The 17,140-nt window shown below is 36.6% G+C and overlaps 1 protein-coding gene across 1 annotated transcript in view; it reads right to left on the bottom strand.

Annotated features, from left to right (window-relative positions):
- vwa3a (von Willebrand factor A domain containing 3A) overlaps window positions 1–17,140 on the bottom strand; it is a 45,748-nt gene that overhangs the window by 17,767 nt on the left and 10,841 nt on the right. Inside the window, 6 exon segments of the mRNA XM_051714815.1 lie at window positions 7,130–7,232; window positions 9,787–9,919; window positions 10,126–10,250; window positions 10,570–10,639; window positions 10,720–10,819; window positions 13,681–13,806. Of these exon segments, the coding sequence (XP_051570775.1) occupies window positions 7,130–7,232; window positions 9,787–9,919; window positions 10,126–10,250; window positions 10,570–10,639; window positions 10,720–10,819; window positions 13,681–13,806 (657 nt within the window).

Below are 17,140 nucleotides of genomic sequence, written 5' to 3'. Positions count from 1 at the left end.
AGTCCATCCCTAAACCGTCTAATAAAGGTCTGTCTAAAATAGCCAGGTTGTCAGCGGAATACTAAAGTGAGAACAAAAATCACAAAAAGCTATAGCAAGCGATATTGGGCTAAATCAGCAATGGCAATACACTATGCAATTGTTAGCTACAGGTGTACTTTCTCAGAACAGTAATGCAGCGGCAGAGCACGTTAAACATAGGCGAGCTAAATTCAAGTTTATTGTGTGTGTATTACATTCTAAATAACTAGAGTCGAGTCCTGCACGAGTCCTGTTTTTTAAACCCACACCCGCAGTACTTAACAGAACACCGGACCGTTATCCGACAGCAGAACTAATTTAATTCTGTACCCGACCCAGAGCTTTGTGCACCCGCTGCTACCAGGGGCCCCCCTACCACTGGTTCAGTATAGCCATATAATTATTTGCAATAAGTGAAAATATCACTGGGCACACAGACCAGCTATATGCATGCCAATAGTCCGATGGAACCTGTCAAAACTATTACAAATATTGCATACGCTTTGAAGAAATGACATGGAGAGATACGTGTGTGATTTTGACCTCCTTCAGCCTACGATCTGATGTGGCGATATTAGTAAGACAACTGGTTAGGTGTATGGGCGATACAGGTTTGAGTCCACCTTTTGCCAATTTCAGTATTTTCCCCTTATCGATTTATGCAAGCGAAGACATACTGTACACACCATCGGAAAGTCACTTATGCAACAAGGGGTGCTGAAGTCAACTGATGTTAGTTATAGACACTAATATCACTGTGTAAAAATTAAAATAATGACGCTGCCACATTTCTAAAGTTATTCTTTTTACCTGTGTTTTTGCTTTAAAATCATAGTTCAAAATGCCCATTTTGGGCCCCCTCTACAAAATAAGAGATTACTCTCTAAATATTGATCCACATTAAGATTTTGCCTTGGATATTCATTTAAATATATAATTCACCAGTACAAAAATGTATTGAGTTCACAGAGAATGACCCAATAGTAATAGTGACGCTTGACTTAGCAAACACCATTAATAAAAACAAGACAAAGCCTTAAAAAGCATCATTAAAATCTCTTACTGCCAAACAGCTTGCAGGTTTTCATGTGTGGAGGGAGCCATCTTCTCTTGCCATGACAGCACATCTGATCCAAATCTGTGACAAACATTGACAAGATCATAGTAAATATAGTGGCAGAATACACAACAAACAGGAAATTAATTTTGACACAAATGACACATGGATTATTCCTATTTCGCAGTGCATTTTCATGTCCCCATCATATATGTCTTAATATATTGGATAAAAAGTGTTACTACTGTTTCTTCATTTTAAACAGTTTATCTATCATTTTACAATTTCTATTGTCTTTTACGTAATGTTTTGCTTGAATTGTGTGCTTGAGCTTTCTTTCTCTAAAATAAATGACATCTAAAACTGTCAAAGAGCATATATACATTCATTCAACAACAAAGTGAATGAAATTCTTGAAGATGTGGCGGTTAAAGCATGAGTCATTTAAACACTTTGCAGTGAGGCTGTGCAGCTGCTCTCTATTTTATTAAGAGCAGGTATGTGTGCTGCGCTCCCAGCAAAATCTATTAAAGAGTTATATTTAAGACAGACTAAAGTAGATCACTCAAGACATCATTAAAAGACGAGCAGACAACTCTTGAAGACTGAGGATAAATGGTACAGATGCTTTTTACTCTCTATTAACACATTCATTTCCAGTGTGTAAGTGTTTGCTGATGAAAATATGTAATTCATAGAAAAAGCATTGGCACCGATTTATGAAAATTCATGAGAGAGACACAGAAAAAAGGCATTTGTAACAGTAGTTTACATATTTGTATCAATGATTTGATTTGATTTGTGAGTGAAAAACATTTTTTGGTCTGTTCATCATACAAAGGAGATTGTAACCTTCAGAAGACTTCAAGAATAAGAAGTCAGGTACACCTGTACATCTATTTATTTATGTGATTATCTAATTAGCCAATCATTTGGCAGCAGTGCAATGCATAAAATCATGCAGATACAGGTCAGGAGCTTCAGTTAATGTTCACATCAACCATCAGAATGGGGAAAAAAGTGATCTCAGTGATTTGGAGCGTGGCATGATTGTTGGTGCCAGACGGGCTGGTTTGAATATTTCTGTAACTGCTGATCTCCTGGGATTTTCACGCACAACAGTCTCTACAATTTACTCTGAATGGTACCAGAAACAAAAAACATCCAATGAGCTGCAGTTCTGCGGACGAAAACGCCTTGTTGATGAGAAAGGTCAACAGAGAATGGCCAGACTGGTTCGAGCTGACAAAGTCTACGGTAACTCAGATAACCGCTCTGTATGATTGTAGTGAGCAGAATAGCATCTCAGAATGCATTCTGTCAGACCTTGATGCGAAAGGGCTACAACAGCAGAAGACCACGTCGGGTTCCACTTCTGTCAGCCAAGAACAGAAAAACTGAGGCTGCAGTGGGCACAGACTCACCAAAACTGGACAGTTAAAGACTGTAGCCTGGTCTGATGAATCTGGATTTCTGCTAAGGCACGCAGATGGTAGACCAATGCCACGGTCGAAATCACTGAGATCTCATTTTTTCCCCATTCTGATGGTTGATGTGAACATTAACTGAAGCTCCTGACCCATACTCTGCATGATTTTATACATTAAACTTGTATCACTTGATCCTCTTGACCTGATCTGAACATCAGTGCAGCAATAACAGATTTCTAAAAAGGTTAAAGGCCGGAGAGCGAATATAAATAAGAACTAATACTCATGTTTATCTTACGGCTGACATGTCAAGTCAGTTGGTTTAAAGATAAAAAAAAAAAAAAAACTGGTGATAAGGTCAGAGTTCTCATTGTTTAAGCCCCTGAGAAAGGAGCAGTCTGTGTTTTCCCAGTTTCTCTTAGGCTACTGATCTCAACAGTTATATACAGCCTGATCTAATGAAAATTATGGGATGTGGTGACATTTTTGCAAAATGATATTACATGGTTCATTACACGTATCAAGACATTTCCGAGGTGAAATGTCCATAGTGTGAGTTCGAGGTTTTTTAAAGTTTTGCTCTATGGAGTTTTAAAACAACAAAACCGAACTTCCTACACTAAACCTAACCGATAGTGTCATAAAAAGCAAATGTGAGATAAAAAACACAATGCTGAAGCAACCACATAATTTCATGCTGTTTCTATGACACTTTCGACTCCTGTGTCGACTCGCGTGCTCTTCAGGACTCGTACATCTTTACATCGCAAGTGCAATGTACTGTAGTTGGTTATGAAATGCAAACGTTAAAATGTGTTATCTTGCAAGTCATGTGCTACAGTAAAAGTGTTTCGATGTCATATTATAGCATTGTGTGAAGAACAGGGTTTATGAACTGATAATCTGAAGTTTTACTGGTGATTTGTGTGAAAGTGAGTAAAAGTCATTGTTGTTATGGGGCCTCTATTGTTCATTTCATCAGGAAACTGCTGAGATACATACAACCAGCCATATAAAAATTATTTAGCAAAAATGTAGGTATAAGAATGTGATTCTTTGAGACCAAGTTGGGTATATTGCACCAGATAAATAATACAATTTAATTAATGTAATCATGCATAGTTATAGGAGCAAAATACACTGGCTTCACAACTTCTAAAAAGACTATTAAAATGCTTGATTTTTATACACTGTATTTATTTTTTATATTTTTCTTTTTTTTTTAATGAAAGCTGCACATCCAATCGAACTCTCCAGTAGTTTGGCATAAATTATCGGTCTTTTGGTAGAAGCTTGTCGAATTATGCAGATGCCAACATGGAAAGATTGTGTGACATGCCCTCATCCTCAAAAACCATGAACAAACCTACAAAATTTGTAAAAGAATATATGATGCAGGCTAAATTAAAGTTCACCTGCAGAGAAGATAAACATGATTGTCTTTTGTGTGGCGAAATATTGCCTGTTGACAGCATGAAACCATTACAATTTAAGGAGACATTTAGATACCAAACACTTAGTTTGTCTACTCAGCCAATGTTTTTGCATATTGTTAAGCCTGTGCAGACCATTGTAATATTAATAAATTTTAATGTTTGATACTCAGGACATTAAACAATGAACAATTTTGGTTCCATGTTGGGTCGTCACTTCACCGAAAAAGTTTGGAGTGGGGTTTGCTTTTTTTCTCCCCTTTTCTCCCCAATTTGGAATGCCCAATTCCCAATGCGCTCTAAGTCCTCGTGATGGCGTAGTGACTCACCTCAATCAGGGTGGCAGAGGATGAATCTCAGTTGCCTCAGCGCCTGAGACCGTCAATCCGCTCATCTTATCACGTGGCTTGAGCGCGTTACCACGGAGACATAGCGCGTGTGGAGGCTTCACGCTATTCTTCACGGCATCCACGCACAACTCACCACGCACCCCACCGAGAGCGAACCACATTATAACGACCAAGAGGAGGTTACCCCATGTGACTCTACCCTCCCTAGCAACCAGGCCAATTTGGATTAGGAGATCTGGCTGGAGTCACTCAGCACACCCTGGGATTCGAACTCACGAACTCCAGGGGTGGTAGTCGGCGTCAATATGGAGTGGGGTTTACTTAAAAAAAAACTAAGAAACAATTTCCATGCACAAATTGCTAGTAAATTTAACAGAACGTATTTTCAAGTAAAGGCTACTCACAATTATTTGTGGCTTTAGTTCGAAATTCTCAAGTAAACTTTGCTATAATCTGTTTCAAGTAAGTTTTACTCAGTCTTTATTTGTACATTTGACTCAAGCAGTGCAGCACTGAATTAAACCATGCTTTTAAAGGTGTTCTAGCATTCCAATGCCCTTTTAATGTACTACGCCTTGTACCACATGACACACGGAAGCTTTCCACAGTGATGCTTAACGCATGCTATGTAATCTATAAAACAACATCATGAGCACCAATGAGCCGCCTCTACAAGCCATAAACAAAAGCCAAAAAGACGATAAAACTACAGAAAAATACCACCAGATACTAGTGATAGATGGACAAATCACAAAGGCTCTCCCTGATGGAAAATCCAGATAAAAACAGCTAAAGGTGTTTTAATGGCATAAAACACAGTAAGTATTTGTAGTATTTGACTGAAACAGGTGTCTTCAGAAATCACACCAGTCTCTGTGACAACTCTAGACTCTAGCCACTCAGAAGACTTTGAGGCACCCTCTTTTTTAAGCTTTTTAATTTTTACGTGTTAGTTGATAACAGGTTTGCTGACGGGTGAGAGGGTGTGGTCTAATTCAGTGGCTGCGCCCTTCATGTGGAGTTGGAAATATTTTAATTTAGACAATTTCGATAATTATGTGTATTTACCAGTGACAAACTGGATACAGAGTAGCCAGTGGCAGAAGGCAACTTTTGCCAAGTTATTTGTTAGATACCATGCAACACAAAAAAAATCATATAGTGTGGTGTGTAAAAGTGATGCAGGTGTATTCAGCAGAGTTGAGTGTAATCTGACATCAAAGCAATCAATTATTGTAATCTAATTACTTTTTAGTTCAAAAGGTAGTGTAATTAGTTACTTTTAAAATTCTTGTAATCAGATTACTATAACTGACTTTAAATTAATAATTTGTATTATTATCATTATTAAGCAAAAACATGTAAATAGCATGTACTGTACATAGTTCTGTTGTGTTTTTTGTTACTTAAAGGACTTGTCCTATGCTTAAAGAATAGGCGAGGATATTTTGCACTATGAATTACCATAGCTTTCTCTATCTCTCCTCCCTAGGGGTCTTCAGCAACATTTAACATTGTAAAACAACATCTGATTTAGATTTTGATCTTCAAGATGTCAATACGATAAAGTGTTCTTATTAAGAACATCATAATCAACATTAGAGTGTCACCTTGAACTGCAGCACCTATATCTGTAGTCACGAGCTGTTACTGGAGTGGATATACAGGTGAGAGAATGTGGGTTTAGAAACGGCAAAAATGAGCTCTTAATAAGCTTTTCATACATGCTTTTTCACTTGTTTTGCTTGCAAAATCTGTAAATCCTTTAAAAACAAGGTACATTTACTACACTGCTTCACTGATATAATATATTACGATCTGACATCAGACAATATTTTGTCTTACTGGCAGAGATTTCAGTGAAAAGCAAGTGAAAAAAATACACTTGACTGTATATACTGTAAAGACACAGACTGTATACAGTACAGTTTATATATATTCTCTGTAAACAAGTCATTATATCTTATGCAGTGTTGCTTCTCAGTTAAATATATCTTGTTTTAGGGATTTTTATGTATTCATGTTTTTTAATTAAACTTCATAAAAACCCTAAAGTATTTTGATTTGATTTGATTTGTTTATTTATTTATTGTAATTCAGTGAAGGTCATTTAAAAGTATTTTCAAGAAGTACAGACACAAAACAAACAATATGCATGTAAACTTGATTTTTTTAGGGTTATGAAAATGCTTCTCAGTGTAAAGTTTACAACTCGTTGTCATGGTGATGTCAACAAAACCTAAAATGACTGTAAAAATGACAATATAAATAATTTTACAGCTCAAATAATACACGAGTTTTAACAGAATTAATGTAAGTGCTTTTATAAAATTATAATCTTCACATTTCTGCCTTTACACCCTCCAAAAATGGGCCCCATTTACTTCCATTGTAAGTGCCTCACTGTCATCAAAATGTTTGCTTTTTTAAAGAAAAGGACATCAACATAATGCCACAATACTTGCAATATTCGCTCGAATAATCCAACTTGATGCTAATTTACAGTGTGCTTACCACGCATCATATGTTTGACTACGTTTGCAAAGGTATCTGATTTTACATGGTTTCTAACTGGTCTAAGCTCTTAATTTATGATAATTCGCTTATTCAAGGTCTAGATCAGTGGGTTTAATTCTAGTACCCACAGGGAAAACCACTGGTCTAGACCACACCTGGTATTTTTGCAGTGATGGAAGATCCACATGCAAATTCCTCACTGTTCCATCATGCTTCTTAAACTGAAACACAGCTCATTGAGTTAGCTCAGAAAGACTGCAGTGAGGTGAATGGATGTGACTCAAACCAGGATTCATGAGTGTAGAAGGACAAGTACATCACCTCATGGACTGCAGAGGAAACAGTCTTTCCCAGGATTGGCACAAATATCTCTTGTGGACAATAGGCATTACGATCCAGCGACTGTTAGCCAAGTGGAACCACTCTGATCAAGGGAACTTGGGTAAGAAATACACTTAATTACACTGTAAATAAATGTCTGTAAATTTAACGGTAAAAGACTGTAAAAATGCTACAGTAAAAAAACATAACGAGTAGTTACCTTAAAATATATGTTACAAATTGTAATATATTTAAAAAGACAATACATGAATGGTAAAATACTTTTTAGATGTAAAAAGTATGATTTTCCTGTATAATTAACGGTAAAAATGTATATTATATTAAACAAGAGAGTACATGTACTTTTTATATTAAATTATTATTAAAATTACAGTAAAAACAGTAAGTGGGCTTTCCCAGAATTCCCTGCGTGACCCATCATATTTCATTATATTTTATGGGAATAGTTCTGTTTCTTCTTATTTTTAATATCAGTGATGTACACTGGAATGTTCTGTGTTATATTTGATGAAGTTTAATTAATGTTTATTGCATTATTTAAATGTCACGTGTTACTCTGATGGTGTTTAGTGTTTGTGTGAGTGACACTGAGCACTGTCTCTACATGTTTATTGGTCATTGCTCCTGGAAGAGCCTTTATTGAGGAACTTCATGTCATCATGTGCCCTTCTGTAATTACTTCGGTGATTAACAATACCTCATAAAGTGAAAAGCAGATTTTTACAGTTTCAGAAGGTTAATATATTAAGTTTATCATTTAATAATATAAACAATGGTAATGCACTGTAAAATATACCATAAAAACAACAAACTGTACACTTTTTTTTTGTTTTTTTTTTTGTTAAAACAACAGGATTTTTTTTTTACAGTGTAGCGCTTAAACTGAGAAATGCTCCAAATTGTGTTTTGTGTGATCTACATTTTATTCCTCAATATTTTATACCATGTCAAAATGTATTTAGTATTTGAAGTCAACATGAAATTGCAGTTATTAACCCAATTTACTTTTTTAATACGCAATCGCATTATGTCCGATTCGCTGGTGAAAGACATTTAAAAAAATACAAAATGTTGATCTTGGTCCGTTTCTGATATTTACCATTTTCGGTGATGCAACGTTGGACACACAGGCTATTAATTTTAACCAAATATTAAAGCTATTAAGCTATTATTTTAGGCTAATGTTGTACATAATGCAGCCTTTCTAAAATAGTTAATACAGTATTTTAATGTCTGTTTAATGTCAATGTAATAATAATAATAATAGCAAAAATGTCAATTAAAGGAATATTCCGGGTTCAATACAAGTTAAGCTCAATCGACAGCATTTGTGGCATAATACTGATTACCACAAAAATGTATTTTGATTCGTCCTGTTTATTAAAAATAAATAAATAAGCGGTTACAGTAAGGGACTTAGAATAGAAGTGAATGGGGCCAGTTTATAAACACTTATAGGTGCTGTAAACTATTTTAGCATTCTGAAGCTTTCATGTGACTGAGCCGTTGAATTGACCATGCTCCCTCATTCCAAAACCCGCCCTCCAAAGATCATTTTGTGACCAAAACCGAGCAAAAGAGCAGCATTGTTTGTTCCTGTGGATGTCAAATTCAACAGTCACACAATAGCGCCCTCAACTGACAAACATTATGAATCATAACCTCAATGATCCGCTTCAAATACACCACTATGAGAACGAGCAAAATTATTGACTGGTGAAAAGTGTCACAGAGACCAGTGAGATATCTCAGGACACTTATTTCATTAATATCTTTAATAATAATATCTTTTTTTTTCATACTTTTCCATTAAAAAAATTGCTTACGCACCTTTACTGTAAATACACACTGTTTCAAAAGTATAACCACAAGTTGTAAATGTTATACATGTTAACATGATTATAGTGTGATAAAATCACTTACTAACCTTTTCTGTGAAAATTATACCCAATACCGGGATTACAGGGTTTCATCGTCATGGTAACGAAGATTTAAAATTGTATATAATTTTACACAAACAAGGTTATTGAGCGATTTTATCACACAAAAATTATGTTGCATAATATTCACGTTTTGTGGCTAAACTTTTGAAACAGTGAGTATTTTAACATTTACCGGACTGGCCTCATTCACTTTCATTGTACGTGCCTCACTGTAACCCAGACTTTTTCTTTCTTTCTTTTCTTTTTTTATATATATAAATGAGGATCAAAATATTTTTTGTGGAAATCAACATTATGCCACTAGTTCTGTTGATTGAGCTCAACTTGTATCGGACCCATAACATTCCTTTCACAGAAGATATGCAGAGGCGTTGGCACTGGCATAAATGGAGATACTCTCAAGGGTACCGGCAGTGTTTCAGAAGGTGAGTGGTCCACCACAATCAACACAGTCAATTCAGGTCTGACTCCATTCTGGTGTAGAATGCCTACTTTTTACCATCAATCAATTCCTGACGGACAATATCAAGACCTGCTCTAAATTTTTTTCTATTTGAAGACTGACTAGGAAATACGTCACATTACGAAAGTAAAATGGGTTTCATGTTGACTTTAAATTCAAGACTGACTGACTACAGACGTTCCCTCATCAGAGTTTGAATAAGACAATGCAGGGTCATATTGGCATGTTACCCTTCAGGCCGTGGCTCTTCAGCCATTCACTGGAGCTGGTGGCTGCCGGGCCTGTGGGCTGGATGCAAAGTGGTGCACTGACAGCACACGTTACAGAGTCAGAAAGAGTGACCCTGTCCAAACCTGCAGAGATCTGTCTAGGTAAAACTGATGAGAGGTTCACTTCCAATGGAAACATTCAACCAAAATTCCCAGCCCTAACAATGCTATGGCATGCATTAATGGAGTTCAACAAAGTCAGACATTTGACTAACAAAAAACACCATGGTACTGCCACAGCACTTTTTCTTGTAAGGGTTAAACAAAGTATTTTAGTGAGACTCAGAAATGTAGTATCACCTCTAACTCAACAGTGATAGCTCTGTCTCCGATTCGACCCTGACGCATGCTCTGAATTTGGGTAAGAACATTCTGAGCTGCTTTAATCTCTGCCCAGAGCAGCTCCACATCGGTACTGCTTTCTACTACACCCAAGTACACACACAAACAAACTCACATTGATCTGATATTCTTACACAATTTATGAGATCCAGCGGCCCCAAAATGTGTTTGGACCCATAAGTCCCACTTGAAAAAATCAAGCCAAATGACATCTGCTAGAGTTTTTGAGCCATCTGGAAATTTTTGTGGACGTATGAAGTCAAACTGAGTGTAGTTCGTTGCATTAACTATGGACACGTTCCACTAACATCTGACAACCAGAATGTTTCAATTCTTTTTTCATCATTATATCTTCTTTCACATTCATTCTGAATTTCAATGAAAGCAGGTATGTTTTATTACAGATTACCAGTGCAGCAGAAAACATGTGATATTTCCCGTCAGTAACGGCTGCCAATTGCTTCACAGTCTCCTATTGCAGGAAATTGTCAGTGAAGTACAGTGATGAAAAAATGTTCCTCTGCATATTAAATAAAAACAATCTATACTCACAATGGCAACTGGACTGCTGCAGTTGTAGGCGACAGCATGAACAGAGGGCATTCTTCTCCATGCTACATAATCACATCTAACGTCTACTGCCTGATCAGGGCTGAAAATAAATAAATAATCATTTTAAATAATTTCAAACATACTTTAGCATCAATAACTCCAATAGGGAGTTGCAACAATGACCAGCCACTTTTGTGGTCTTGGTTCCAGAAGAATTTGTCCCATTCATTTACTTGACTGGAATAAAACAAATAAATAATAAAAAAAAAAACTTATATATACAAGACTGTATGCTTAAATTATTTTATGAAAGAGTGAAGTACTCCCATGAACCATGGTAAATAACAAAATCGAATCAGAAACAACAGTAACATATAAATCTATTGACTATAATCATTGATTTTAAGTATAAAATACCACATATTTGAAGCATATTGCAAAACATTAAAATGCATTGAAATATATAAAAAACAGAGCTTAAAACAGCCTAAACTGGTTAGTTGGTCTTAGCTGGTCTCGTTGCCTGGCCAGACAGGTCAGTTGGCTGATGTTGGAGGGGTCTGGGCTCTCAGCAGGTAGGACTGGGAGATCAGCTTGCAGACCAGATTCACCAGCTAAGTACTAGCTTGGTTAGCTAGAAGACCAGCTTAACCCTTCCTTGGTTTTATGGGTCAATTTGACCCTTTTGAATTTTTAACACTGATTTACATCAACTTAACTTTAAGTTTTCGGCCTGAAACTTCATGACATCCTCCACAGAGGTGAGCTGAACCTGGCAATATAATTTTTTTAAATGTAATGTATTTATACACAATGCTACAAAAAAGTCCCTACGTTGTCCTTAAGGGTCAAACTGACCCTTTTTATGTTCGATTTCAAAAGCTTATAATATAGGCTCTGTTTGCTCTCTCTCCACCAGCTAACACTAGAAAAAATATTTTTTTTCTCTATCACCTTCTATTCCAATATACAGTTCTGAAAGGCAGGGGATGCCGCAACGCAGCTTTAAAAATCTTGTTAAAAACAAAAAAGCTTCAAAAGCTTGTTTATAAGCTTTTTTGTTGTTGATGTTGCTTTTATTTTCAATGTTCTGTTTGCTCAATCTCCCTACTTATAATCTTAGATCATTTCAGTACATGGCAGCAAACAATAGAACAAATCTTTCTATTGCTTTCTATCACAACAATCAGATCTGAAAAGCAGGGGGTGCCCCAACATGGTTTGTGACTCTGCCCATTGACATCCAGTCTTTTTTGGGAAGCCACATGTTTTGTGGAATATCTCGGCCTCTGAATGGACTAAAAATGGACAACAAATCTTGATGTCATTTGAAAGATAAGAACCTCAGGTTTGCAATGATGTATAACATTTTATCATCGATATTCAGGAACATATTCCAATGATGATTTATGATAGTTTTTTTTTTTTTTTTTTTTTTTTTTTGCTGAACTGCTTTTATTTATGGACATTTGAGACATAACAGTGGATAATTTACCCAGACAAGCTGAGATACCAGTAAAAATAGACTCATTTGTAGAAAACAACCTAAGGTAAGATCTGATATAGAGTTTGTGGCTATTTGGGTCTTACAGAAGCAGTGATCAGAGTAGCCATGATAATTTTTTTATTAACTTTTTTTTTTTTATTCACAATTTCACTTTGAAACTCTTTTGATGATTATTTGAACCATATAATCCAATAAGCATTTATTCTCCTTTTTTCAAAAGGTGTTTATTTATTATTATATCTCATTCGAACATGTCGAACATTTAATAAACATATAATGAACAATGAATTAACAGTAAAATAACTTTTAAACAAATATATATATATAAACCTTGTGTTTGCATTTGTGTCTGTTGTCAATGAGTGTTTGTGTGTGTGGGTGGGTTTGGGTGGTTTATGAGGACATTTTAGGTTACAAACTTGTAATTACAAGGGTATTATGCTATAAGAAACTTGATTGAAGGCTGGTTTTATATGTTTTTAGCTGTTTTTATCATGGGTTGAGTGTGTAGGGAGTGTAGGTCTCAATCCCATCACAACTTCGATTGGTTGATCTATCTTGATGAATCTGGGTGGTATAGCACTTCTGAGAATATGGCTATTAAACAAAATGTTCCAAAAATCACACTGATTTGAGGTTTCTACAGCAGACTGATAAATTCAGCAACAGTAGGGTCAAAGTTCTGCTGCTGAAGTCGGTCTGTCACTGCCATCCAGTGGCTGAAGTTGGAAGTTTTGTTGAACGTATGTGCACGCATGAGCTCCAGTTTCCAGGTGAAATGTCCACAGGGTGGCGCCAAAAGCGAGTTGTATTTTTAATTGTAAATGATAGAATACAGTGAAGAGAAATGCATATTTTATTAACCCTGCACCCTAACCAAAACCCCAACCCTAAACCTAATCATCAGTGGAGTAAAATGTAATTTTAGATCGAAAACGCGATTTTAGAGAGAAAACTCAATTACTGCCTGGTTCCCACGGGACCAGAGCCCGTGCCAGTAGTGCTAGAGGGAAAGGTGAGCAAAGCTGAAATGATGTAAAAATGTCTGAAAAGGGATGGCGCTTGTCAGCATTTTGGCTGAATTGGGTTGATTTCAGGGTACATGAACTTTTGGAAGCAACATGTCGATTTCCCGTGTGATCATGTTGTCTACAGAAGCGAACAGCATTACTTTACAATCTCAGAGTTGTGCCATTTCACGTTATCACTATCAGTCATGGGAGTTGTTACTTCCGGAGCCCTACTGTTGCACTATATTATGCTGGGGGAGGAAATAGTTCTCAGCTGCCATTTTTAAACCCTCTCTTCAGACATTAGTACCAATAATAGTACTCAAGCTATTTAAGGTAAATTGATGGATAACTGCAGAAATGCCTGACAGAGGGAGCAAATGTGAAGGAGATGAAGTGGCTGTCGGCTCAAGTTAAGTTAAGAAACAGTGACTCATCTCTCACCAGGAGCCCAGGATGATGAGTAGTGTGTCCAGTGTTGTGTGGGTCAGCACCCTCTGCATCGCCTTCATGAGGTCACAGCCTCCACCCGCCCCCAGCTGCATAACCCATGCCCGACTCTCCCTCAGCCTGAGACAGAATACATGCACTCAGAAATGATGCGTACTATGAGCACACTCATTCATATTTATTTACACTAAACACAAACAAAGGTTCATCACAGCTCTGCACTGGGTAGATTACTTATGAAATGTAATCCGGCACTGATTACAAAATACAGAAATGAAATTGTAATCAGTAATGTAATCTTTTAAGGCCTTTTCACACCAAACGCGCCGCAATTAACATTTTATGGAAACAATGGATTCCTAACATGCTCCTCACACCTGGAATGAACGTTCACGCTGAATCACGTGTCGACAAAGTGAAGCTTTTTTTATGGTGTGTCGAATAAATGGCGACCAATAAAATTCAAGCTGTGAATCACATGTCAGGAGCTGATGCAGTTCCCAAAACCAGCAGAACAGGTGGTGCTAAAGCACAGAAAGCTGTTTTGACCACCTACATTAAACGCTGAGGCAGTGAGGACAAGCATTTCATTTGCATCAAATGCCTTAAAAACAGAAACAGTTTTTTCTCTTATGAGTTCTCTTAACATGTAAATGATATTGCTGCATCACTGCCTTGCATTCCCTTTAAAAAGCTCTCTGATCTTACATGGATTGTCTTCATAAATTGCTGTATTTTTTCCTTCGCATTCAATCTTACGTGAGTTCTCTAATATCTCTAATATACCATATCCATATCACGGAATATTTGCCTTTGTATCATCTTTTTTAATAAATAACTGTACGGATCTTAAGTATTTTATTCACCAAATATTAATCAAATGAATGCTGTGACTTGCAGTGCACTGTATGTCTTTGTATCAAAATGCCTTTGTATCCACCTTATTTTTCAATGCGGAAGTAAGCAGCGGCTGCATTTCCAGCGAATGTGTAAAAGTTCTGCTGTTATTGACCGCAATGTAAATATATAGAGGGATAATAATACCAGAATTTAGTGATATGTTTATAAACTATCACACAACCACAGGATGTACAGCAGAATGATGGCCTAATGTCTGATAATATTCTAACGTCAGCATTTAGAGTAAAAGTGTAAGTAAATCAATCACTTGTTGCAGTGTGTTGTATTGAAGAGATGGTAATAAAATCTGCTTCTTACTTTACCGAGATCGTGACGATGCAGTGTTTCCTGTCTCCATGTAAACCTCCATTTATATGTACCTGCATAACCTCCGATGATGCCTTTATTTACTTATTTCCAAAGGTTGATGTTTCATAAACCATGCTGAATGCCTGATCTGCGTGTCTGTTTACTATACACTGCTAAGAAAGAGAGAATGCTCTCTGACAAGAACGGAGAGTAAAATGTGTTTATAAATTTGCCAAGATGAAACAAGATGCAGTTAAAGCAGCATTTGCCCAGCGGCTCTCTTCTCTCTGCTGGTTGTGTAATGTTTGTGGAGGTGTGTCAGATGGCGCGGAGGACTGTCCTGTCAGCGCCTGATCTCTCATTCATTCTGCCTGTGCAACAGTGTGTGATAAAACTATGGCAAAATGTGATCTACGGTAAAACTATATGCGTTCAAAACCAATGAGTTCATGAAAATCATAATTAATGATAATAATATGATGCAATATATTGCCAAACTGTAACATAAAGCAGCATAATATAGTATTTTTGTATCGCTAAAATAGCTGGAATTGGCTGATACCGGAAGTGGCCCACATTCAAGGTTGATAATGGCAGCGCCCTAGTTTCGCTGAAATATAAGGTGGATACCAAAAGCGTGGTTTTGTCCTCTCAAAATCGTTATTTCTGTGCAACTGTTAGTCGTAAACAGCTGTCGTTGGCAAGCATTAGTATCTAATAATGGGTCAGACCAAAGATGTTTTTGTTGGGTGAAGTGTTGTATTTTTTCCATTGTACAGTATAGACTCCTTGAGCATTTAAATGCAGTCACGTATCTTTAGTAACATGTTTTGAGCAAATTTAGATACACATGCAAGAAGATACAATCAGTATAGTTCAAATTTACAACATCTGTTACAACAGTCATTATATGTGTTCATTACGCAGCAAATAATAAATGCACTTAACATACATGCGTGGAATCACTCTTATTTCAAATGATATCGTTTTAACCATTACTATTATTTTTTACACTCGATTCTTTCTAATCATTCCTCAGACTGTATACACATGATAATACTGTCAGTCAACTTGTCCAGCAGGTGAACTGAAATAGCTTGTGAAGTGTCTCGAATGTATTCTTTCTTGTTGAGCAACTCCACAACAAACTCTTCATCACTCCTGCAGCTTGAAAGAGAAATCAGTTTTCTTTTTTCGATCTGCTTGTCAAGTACCTCTTCTTCTCATGGACCATCATGGGCGGGGGGCAGACCAGCTCAAAGTCGCATACCCTTCCGGGGTAAAATTGCTTTTCAATTAGCGCCACCTATTGTAAAGGCATGAATGTGCTAACGGCAGTCATTTGCTTCGCTTTCTATGGGAAAGGGCCATTTAAAGTAAAAAAGGCTTCAATTTGTATCTGTTTCTCACCCACACCTATCATATCACTTCTGAAGACATGGATTAAACCACTGGAGTCATATGGATTGCTTTTACGCTGCCTTTATGTGGTTTTTGGAGATTCAAACTTCTGGCCACCATTCACTTGCTGTGTATGGACCTACAGAGCTGAAATATTCTTCTAAAAATCACAATTTGTGTTCTGCTCAAGAAAGAAAGTCATACACATCTGGGATGGCATAATGGTGAGTAAATGATGACAGAGTTTTCATTTTTGGGTGAACTATCACTTTAAGTGACTAATTTGGAGCACTGTACATAGGAAGCAACTCTAAGCACCACCAAATAAACTTTTTTCACAGACTGTGATGACGTGTTTCCGCCTTATTTAGCAGCGTAAATCCAGCAAACTTTTTTATATGATAATTTTTTTCAATATTGAGTGTAAGTTTATAACATTATTCTTTGTGTTATATTACCCTGGAATTAGTTTTAAAACTTAATTACTACAGCTGCGAGGAAATTGACAGTAAATTTGGCATCTTCTCCCATTTTACTGTCTTAATCTACCGCGCTCAATTTTTTTCTTCTGGAAAGTCATTAAAATGTAATAATGGACTTTTTCTTTTGCTCTTGCATCAAATGGGTAAGTGAAAATAATATGTGCTGTGGTTTCCTATTTACCACTGTCGAAGCTAACCCTGCAATCGTTTACTTCCGCGTTCCAAAACCCGGAGAGTGAAAAGGTCTGTAGCACTCCTTAAGCAAAGTGCATGGTAATCTCGACTGACAATTGATTTTTAATATAATTTTACATTAGCATGTTTCTAAGACAATGACATGGTTGTCTAAGAAGCTAACAAGT

This window comes from Myxocyprinus asiaticus, chromosome 13, assembly GCF_019703515.2.
Source record: "Myxocyprinus asiaticus isolate MX2 ecotype Aquarium Trade chromosome 13, UBuf_Myxa_2, whole genome shotgun sequence".
NCBI lineage: Eukaryota > Metazoa > Chordata > Actinopteri > Cypriniformes > Catostomidae > Myxocyprinus > Myxocyprinus asiaticus.
Note: the sequence above shows the minus strand (reverse complement) of the source record. Positions and strands in the feature narration are given on the sequence as shown.